The following is an 8,785-nucleotide window of genomic DNA, read 5'->3' as shown; positions in this document are numbered from 1 at the left end:
TGTTTCTTGCTGGCTGGAGGCTGGAGGCCACGCAGGGCCTGGCCACACGGGCCTCTCTGTAGGACAGCTCACAGCTAGGAACTTCCTTCATCAAACCAGCAAGGGACAGACCCCCAGCAAAACTGTCACCATCTCGGGTCACAGAACCATGTGTGTGCATTCTGCTTGTTCCAAGCATGGCAGGGATCGCCCACCCTCCAGGGAGAGGTCACAGGGGTGTGGGTTCCAGGAAGCAGGGTCTGTCCCTTACACCCCAGAAGGGGCCCCTGGGCCTCTCAAGCCTCATCTCCTGGGAGGGGGTCTGCTTTGGAGCAGGCCTTCAAGGCCCCCATTGAGATGTGGCCACCAGACCCAAAGTGTGTGAAGTAGGCCTTCCACCTGTCACCTGTCATGGCCTGCCTCACAGCGCCCTCCTGGACAGTGACTGGCTGGCCTGCGGAGCAGAGTGGGTCCAGGTGCTGCCCCTGGGGTGCAGTCCTGTGATGTGCGGCTGGGGGTGGGCTGCAGCCCCCACACAGGCCAGTTCCCAGGCCTGTGTGGACCCACGGCACCCTCTCCAGATCCCTGGGGGCCTGGGCCGGAGCCAAGCCAGGTTTGAGGAACTTCCTCTCTGAGGCCGAGCAGACTTGGGAGCAGGGACATGGTGGCCCAGGATGGGCATGGTATCCACTCACTCAGCTCCCTCGGTGGCCAGGGCCTCTCAGACTCTGAGCCAGCCCCCAGCTCTAGCCTAGGGTGGCCTTGGGGGCCTCTTCCCATGGCAAGTGGGCTCTGCGCCAAGGTCCAAAACCAGGAGGTGGGGGGCAGGGGGCTGAGACAGGCTTCTGAACCGGTACTACCGGCAGGAGGGCCAGAACCAAACAGAGACGTCAGACCAGGACTCAGCCCCTGCCTCTGCAGGGCGGTGGCAGGCGGTGACCAGGGGTCGGTGAGCACCAATGGGGCTGCATCTGAGTTCTCATCCCCCCAGGGGTCATCCTGCCCCAGCTCAAACCCAGGTCCTCGTGACTCCACCCACATAGCCCTGGCCCCTTGCACGCCAGGCCTGAGTGCCACAGCAGCCCTGCCCTTACAGGTCTGAGTCCCCTCTCCTGTGCACCCACCCCTTACTGGTCCCTGGGTTCCTGTGGGCCCAGACTGGGCACTGGTGAGTCAGGGGCTCCCACGTCACATGCCAGGCCCGGCCTCAATATGACCACGTGGATGCAGGTCCCTCACGGGTGGGTGGGCTGAACTCCAGCCTCGGGCTGTGGAGGGGGCGGAGCCCCACACAGGACTCACACGGAGAGACAGGAAGGCTCACGTATTTTCTTAAGGCCCCACTTGTGGGCATGGATTGTGGCTCTATGGGAGTCAGGGAGGGACATTCTGGAGGACCCCCCAGAGGAGGTGGGGGTTTAAGAAGGGCTGGATTTGGAGAGCAGAGGGAGAGAAAACAGTCTGCACCTGTCCCGCGCCGGGCAGTCCTGCCCCCCATCAGGGCTTGTGTGGATGGAGCTGCTTGGAGTCCAGACTGGGAGCCGCGCAGGGAGGCCGGCTGGGGAGCAGGCCCCACCCCCCGCCAGGAAGGGCTGGACCTCAGCCCTGCCAAACACAGTCCTGACCCTGGGCTTGTCCATCCAGGCCGACAGCGTAAGGGGAGCTCCAGTCTCGCTCAAACAGTTGCCGCAGCTGCTCCTGCACAGCGGTCCCCTCCGGCCGGGTGCCCGAGGCCCTCTGGGTGACCACCAGGCCCACACCCGAGGTGCTGCTGAAATAATCTTCTGACCAGTTGGATGTGCCTGCAGGTGGGTGGGCAGGAGAGAGAGGCTGGGAGACGGAGCCCTCCGGGGCTTCTCTGCTGCCCCGCCCCGCCCAGCCCCATGGCGCTGGCTGCTGCTCTGGAGACAGCTGGGCACACCGGCTGCCCTGCTGTCGTCCAGCTGCAGCCACGCAGCCCCTCCGATGCAGGGTGGCCAGCCAGCTCTTCTGTGGGCACTCTGCCCGCATCACCCTGCCAACTCAACCCCCTGGGACTCGGTGCTGGAGATGGCCCCCTGCCCTGCAGGGACGGGTGACAGCTGGGCTGCTGCCTCCCATGGAGAGGACCTGACCCCTTCAGCAGCCTGGCCTGGCCACTGCCGTGGGGACACGGCCCCCTTCGCGGGTTTGTGTGGCCTCTGTGTGCTGTCCCCTCTGTTGGCATCCCCAAGGACTCAGGGGTTCTGAGCCCCCTGCTCACCGATGTAGGCCATCTTCTCTGTGACCATGAATTTGCTGTGGTTCACCCTGCTGAATGGGATGTTGGAGTGGTTCCCCACTGGCACGATGAAGACTTTCTTGGGGAGCAAAGAGGGTGTGTCAGGGACAGGGAGGCTGCTTCCCGGTCCCGCCAGGGAGCAGGTCCTCACCACGTCCACGGAGACGTTGGCCGCGGGGCTGCGGAGGGCCTGCAGGGACCGCAGGTAGGGGAACATGCTGGGGTCCGTGTTGAGCCAGCAACTGACCAGCAGGCGCACCCGGACATGCCTGCCGATGGCCGCCGCCCGCAGCGCTGTGTCCAGCACCGGCCAGTACCTGGGGAGGGGAAGGAAGGGGAGGCATAGGGGTCTCAGGCCAGTGGGGCCCTGCCTGTGAGCCCTGGGCGGGCAGGGGTCCTGGCAGGAGAGGAGACAAGCCCGGAGCTGCCCCTCCGCAGAGCCAGTCCTCCCCCTCCAGCGCCACCTGGCTCCTGCCTGACCCACCTGGTGGGGTGGCGGAAGCGAGTGGTGGGGAAATACTCCATCACCGAGGCATAGATGAACTCCCGCGCGCCCCCCATCACCTCCAGCAACGCGTCCAGGTCCCGGGTGCGGCCGGAGGGGCAGAGCGCGGGTGGTGACGCCTGCGTGGGCAGAGAGGTCTCTGGGGCACCGCTGGCCCCGTTCCGACCTGCTGCGTTCTTGGATGGGCTCTTTCCCATCATGCATCACCCTCCGGCACTAGGAGCCAGGAGGAAGACAAGGGGCACACTGCCCGGGGTGGGGAGAGAAGGAGGCTCCAAACAGGGGCCTCAGGAGTGCCCTTGGCAGCCTGACCCCACAGGAAGCCCCCTGTGCCTGCCCAGCCCCCTCTGAGAAGCATCCTGGCTCTGACTCTGGGTGCCCGCTGCAGACCAGCACAAGGGTACCCCGCGGGAGGGGCATTGCCTGTGGGCGTGACCAGCTCGACCCCCAGCCACCCTCCCTCCCCCGCAGAGGAACAGACTGGCCTGATGAGCTGGCCCTCCTCTCACCCTCCCTCGTCTCCAGTCGGACCCCCTAAGCCCCACCCAACAGCATGTTCAGAGACCCCCAGGGCCACCAGACGCCCCACTACCGGGGCCTCCTGTCTCCTGTGGGTGGTGATGACAGTGTGCTCTCCTGGAGCGGTGCTGGCATCCTAGCACAGCCCTGGGGCTGCCGATGCCAGCTGGCCCCTCGACCTGAGACCACAGCCCCGTCCACGGTGTCCCCGAGCCATCGCCCTGAGAACCTAGGAGATGCCCTGGTGTCTTCCAGGCAGGAGGGCCTCCCACAGGCCTCCTCAACTGCCCTTACTGAGAAGTAGGCCGTGGTGGGCACCCCATCAAAGTGGTCCCGGAGGGGCTGGAAGCGGTTGATGTGGGATGAGAAGTTTCGAGGCCAGGGTTTGGGGAGGACTGCCTCTGGCGCCCCCAGCACCCAGTAGGTCTGGAAGGTCTTCTCCAGGTCCTGGGCCAGGCGGCTGCAGTTGTAGATGATGGTGCCGAGCTCCTTCACCTGCAGGGCCGGGGCAGTGGCTGTGGAAGGGGGCCCGGGCCGGGAGCACCCAGGCCAAGATGCTGGGCAGGTGCAGTCCCCCGACTGGCGGCCAGTCTGCAGCAGCGCCCCCTGCAGGAGCCTGCAGTGGACTGGGTGCTGGGTGGGGTGCCCAGTGGGCCCCTAGTTGTCTTGAGCATTGTGTCCCAACGGTCAAGGCCATATGTGTTCATTGCCGAACAAAACAAGAGAGAACACATACATGCACAAAGAAGAAAGGAAAATGCTCATTCTTCGTGGCCAAGTGACACCCGCCATCACCATTTTTAACGCGTGCTTAAAGCATTGCTTTTCCTAAAAGGGATCCTGCTTTGTCTGCATGGGTCCCTGCATAAGGTGACTTGAACGCCTTTCCATGGGGTTAAATGGCATGGCTACGTCACCCAGGTTCTGTTGGGTGGCTGCCCACGTGGGGACAGCAGGCAGAGCCCCAGGGGCACAGGACAGGACAAGCTCTGGGTGGGTCCCCTCTGGGGCCCTGGGACTCACCTGTGTCAGGGACCGCCAGTCCATGTTGGCACTGCCCACGTAGACATGCCGCCCATCCACCACCCAGAACTTGGAGTGCAAAACGCCACCGGTCAGCTTTCCCAGGGGCACGTGTCGCACCTGGGCACCTGGCCAAGAGTTTAGGGCCATGGGGTGAAGTGACCTCGTGCTGCGTCCAGTGCTCATCTCTTTACTGTTGGGTTGATTCATTTCTGCTCACAGCAGCCCTACTAAGTCGCTGCTGTCATCAGCCCCATATTCCAGGTGGGAGAACAGAGGCATTGACCGTCCCAGTGTCCCTCCAGGCAGCCCAGCTCTAGGAGGATGGTCCCTGCTGCCTCTTGCTCCTGGCTGAGCCTCCACCCACACACAGGTTGAAGCAGCTGGGCTCAGCAGGGCCCGGACAACACCCTGTGCTCTGCCCAGTGGAAAATAACACGTCCGGCTCCTTGGAACCAGTGCTGGGGTCCCAGGAAGGCACAGGAAGCCTTTCCCAGCCTCTCCCCAGGCAGCCGCATTGCTCTCGATTTTCCCAGGGCACAAGCAAGTCACCTGGGCTCAGCCCCAGGGCCCAGGGCCCAGGATGGCAGGCACCCACCTCGGGCTGCCAGGACCTGCAGGTCGGTGGACTTCCTGGCCAGCGTCGGGCTGCTGGTGGCCACAGCCAAGGAAACGTTCCTGTCTAGCAGCTGCTCCAGCTTCTGTAGAAGGGCCTCTCCCTGCGAGAGCAGGCCAGCTGTGCGAGGCCACCCCTAGCCCACCACCCCCACACCAGGAAGGACCCAGACCCCCGCCTAGGAGGCCACCCCTGATGCCCACAGCTCGCAGACAGACGTGCTGCCCGCTGGACTTGCTGTGCGCCTCAGGGGCCGGGGCGGGGCGGGGCGCACCGGCTGGGAAGACGAGTCGTTGACCCCAATGTCGGGGCCCGTGAGAGACCAGTAGAAGGAGGCCACGTGGATGTTCTCCTGGGCGGCATCCAGCAGCTGCAGCCAGGCCTGGGCCAGGGGCTGGGCTGACGGGCTGCCTGTTAGAGACGGGAGGTCCTGGGGGATGCTTTCCACGAGGACGAGGCTGCGGAGGGAGCGGGGCCAAGTGTGATGCAGGAGCCACCCGACTGCCTCGGTCATCTGCTCGGCCCCAGTTGGCCAAGTAGGCGGGGCTGCTGCCAGCGTGGCCTGTGGCCCAGGGCTGATCCCAGGCCAGGGTGCAGGGAGGGGACAGCGGACCAGACCAGGCAGGGCAGGCCTGAGGGGCGGTGACTCCCAGGGAGTGCGTGAGAGCAGAGCAATCCGGAGCCCGGGCCCTGTCTGCCACCCCCACCCCGAGCCGCCGCCCCCGGAGCCCAGCACAGCCGCTGGGTCTGGGCTCCTGCAGGTGCGGATACCCTGGGAGACACCGGAACTGACCCAGAGGGAAGGGCTGGGCCAGGGGAGGGGAGCACTCTCTCCATCAGGATGTGCACACGGCCGGGTCTTCCCTGGGGAGGTTCTGGGATTCCAGGATGCCAGAGCAGGGCAGGACCGGCAGAGGTGGCGGGGGGAGCTGTGATACCACCCCCGGGTGGGAGGGCTGTGACTGTGCCATGCGTTGGCTGGGTGGGACCAGAGTTCCCCACCTCATCAGAGTCCCTAGGTGGCAGCCTGTGTTTGCTACAAAGAGCACCCCAAGTCGTCTGATCTCCTGCACCAGCTCCAGCCCCTACTCCCCCCAGCTCCCCCAGCCTCGCTGCCTGCCCTCCCCAGAACCTGCATCTCCCAAGAGGAGATGGCAGAGGGCAATGCTCACCCCCTGGGGTGCTCCGATGGCAGGGAGGCAGGCAGCAACCTGGAGCTGAAACCCGCCCATCGCCCTGCGACCCCACAGGCTCGCTCACCGGCAGGAGTCCTTCTGCGGCTGCTGCTGGGGCTCCCCTCCCAGGGGCTCCCAAGCCAGGCTGGAGCCAAGGCCCCAGGACCCGGCAGGCCCTCCCTGGGGGTGCGCTCGGCCCGCGGTGGGAAGAAGGGGCAGTTGCCACAGGAGATAGGTGAGCATCACGGAGCCCAGTCCCAGCATGGCCAGCAACCCCAGAACCTGCAACTGGAGGAGGCGTCACCACCGGGTCCCCAGGCTGCACGGCCAGGCTCCGCTCCAGGCGGCCCGACAGCCCCTCCAGTGCTGAGACAGACTGTCCCCGCCCCCAGGAGGGCAGCCTGCGGCTGGGGGTACTGGGGTAGGAAAGGATGGCGCTGAGGAGCTGGGGCAATGGGAGACCTGGGGGCCACCTTGTGGCCACAGGTAACTGGCTGTCTTCCCAGGTCCCCTGAGACAGAGAGATGTGGCTGGTGCGGGAAGTCCACTGACCTAGGAGCCCCCGTTCCCCCATGGCTGGTTCTGTCTTTGCCCCTGGGGACCCCAATCCTACCGTGCCAGCCTCCCTGTCCCACGGGCTGCGGGGTGGCGTGGAGCCAGGCCACTCAGGGGCCAGCGGTGCGCTCTGCAGAGGCCTCAGCACCTGCACGGGTCACCCCGGCATCACCCGCAGCTCCAGCCTGGGCAGCCGGGCACTGGGGACGCCACTTCATGGGAACCTCTGCAGACACCCACTCAAACCCCCAGAGGCCACCCACTCCTGCCCAAGATCAGCCCCTCACCCTGCCCGACCTGCAGGTGGTGGACCTGAGGCTGGTGAGCCCGGGCCTGTCACCAGCACGTGTGCACGTGTGTACGCCTCCCGGCCGGTGCCCAGGACACGTGGGACCCGCTGTTCTCCCTTTCAGTCTCCCTCTTGGTGGGCGTGTGGGTGTCTGAATCTCAGTTCCTTGTTTCAACCACAACTTCAGCGTGTCTGATACCATTTCTGCTTTCGAGCCTGGCCCTCTCAACTCGGGCCTGTAAACAGCTGCTTCCCTTCCCGGGGCTGGGTCCCCGGCCCGGCCGACAGGCAGCCCCTCCTGGGAGCCGGCCAGCAGCAAAGACCCGGCACAGAGAAAGCGCTGCTGTTCAGGGGGCTGGGGGCTGAGTGGGGACCCTGAAGCACTGGCTGGGGCTCTCCCTCTCCAGCAGGACTCTGGGGACAGCCAGCTGGGGACAGAAGATCCGTCCTGTCCCCTCGGAGTGGTCACCTCCACAAGGAGCTGGAAGCCAGGCTGAGGCCCCGGCTGGAGTTGGGCTCTTTCCCAGGGCAGCCTCAAATGCCACCACGAGCAGGGTGCTCCCGCGCTCAGGGTGCTCTCCCTGGCTTGCAGCAAGGGGCCCACGCCCAGTGACCAGGTCGCCCGGGCGGCCAACTGTTCCCTCCAGGCCTCGGTGGGGAAGCGGCCCCTGCAGCCTGGGCCTGGGGCTGGGGTCGTGCTGCAGGCCCGTGAGTGCAGCTGGCCTCGTGGGCTCTGAAGGACTTTCCTCCCAGACACCCTGTCCTGCCTCGGTGTGGGGAAGGGGCGGCCACAGCAGTTGAGCCTGGGGCTGCGTCTGCCCTGAGCGAGGACCACCACAGGGTGGTGGGGGCCCCGGAAACTGAATGAAAAAGGGAGACTCAGGCAGGGCCCGGGGGGCCGGCACCCACTCCCTGTCGGGGAGCCCCCGTAGCGGGGGTCAGGGTGCTTCCCCACCCCCACCTCACAGAGGGGAGCTCAGGGGCCTGCCACGCCCCTCCCTGCCTCAGGGAGGATGGGGTGCCGCATCAGGCCTTCATCGTGAACAGGCTCCCCAGGCCCCTTCATTAACTCTCAGGAGAGGCAGTGGATGTGCGGGCCAGGGTGGGGTCCTGGCAGCACAGCCCAGGGCCCCAGGCAGACAGGAAGACTGGAGCGCAGCAGCCTTGCCCCCGCTGCCCCCACCTGGAACGCAGAGCCCGTCTAAGGCACCTGCCAGGCCACCCATCCCCAGAGGGCATCTCCTCCACTTGGCCTTTGGGAGCTGCAGGGGCCCAGGGTGCCAGCCACCCAAGGGACTCTCGGCAGCTGCAGCCCTGGGGACCCTGTGCATCCCTGAGGTGAGGCCAGCTGTCGGGAAAGGATGACCCATTAGCGCTGGCATCTCAGGGCTGTGACAGGGTGGGAGGCCCCCATGGGACAGCTCTGAGCTTCCCCAGCCCCATGGCTGGCAGCCGTGGGACCCTGCAGGCATCGGGGGTCACGGCTGAAGAGGTGGGACATCCTGCCCTGTGGGGTGTGGGGCGCAGCTGCCTGGCCCAGGCTGGGGCAGAGGGCCTGCTGTCAACTCGCTGGGAGACCCTGAGGCCCTGGTGTCCTGGCTGCACAAACTGGGGGAGGAACAGGTGGTCTGCAGGCCCAGCTGGAGGCTTGGTGACCCTCTAGGCCCAGGGCTGCTGGCAGCCGAGGGCCACGGGGCAGTGGACTGGAGCCCCCTTCTCCAGGCCTTTGGCCCACTGGCACTCACCTCTGGGGGTCCTGCCCTGATGCTCATCGTGGCTCCGCCGCAGACTGCAGGCCTCCTGCTCGCACTCGCGGGCGGGCTCAGTGGCTGCCTCTCCTCCCGCCCACCTGTCTCCTCCCCAC

General features: G+C 66.1%; 1 protein-coding gene across 7 annotated transcripts; it reads right to left on the bottom strand.

The window, feature by feature from the left end:
- Positions 1-1,300: 1,300 nt before the first annotated feature.
- On the bottom strand, positions 1,301-8,785 carry PLD4 (phospholipase D family member 4). Of its 7 annotated transcripts, none has more exons than XM_072963858.1 (11): positions 8,667-8,785; positions 6,691-6,780; positions 6,163-6,365; positions 5,177-5,360; positions 4,885-5,005; positions 4,287-4,414; positions 3,558-3,758; positions 2,724-2,863; positions 2,391-2,556; positions 2,222-2,318; positions 1,301-1,781 (listed from the first exon to the last, which is right to left on the bottom strand). In XM_072963858.1, the coding sequence occupies exons 1-11, from the start codon at positions 8,691-8,693 to the stop codon at positions 1,579-1,581; spliced, it is 1,560 nt and encodes a 519-aa protein (XP_072819959.1). In that variant the 5' UTR covers positions 8,694-8,785; the 3' UTR covers positions 1,301-1,578. The 7 variants fall into 7 exon arrangements, with proteins under 7 accessions (XP_072819959.1, XP_072819961.1, XP_072819963.1 ...); XM_072963860.1 differs by having other exon boundaries at positions 6,163-6,359; XM_072963862.1 differs by lacking the exon at positions 8,667-8,785 and adding an exon at positions 6,930-8,643.

The sequence above is a fragment of the Vicugna pacos genome, chromosome 6 (assembly GCF_048564905.1).
Source record: "Vicugna pacos chromosome 6, VicPac4, whole genome shotgun sequence".
Taxonomy (NCBI): domain Eukaryota; kingdom Metazoa; phylum Chordata; class Mammalia; order Artiodactyla; family Camelidae; genus Vicugna; species Vicugna pacos.
Note: the sequence above shows the minus strand (reverse complement) of the source record. Positions and strands in the feature narration are given on the sequence as shown.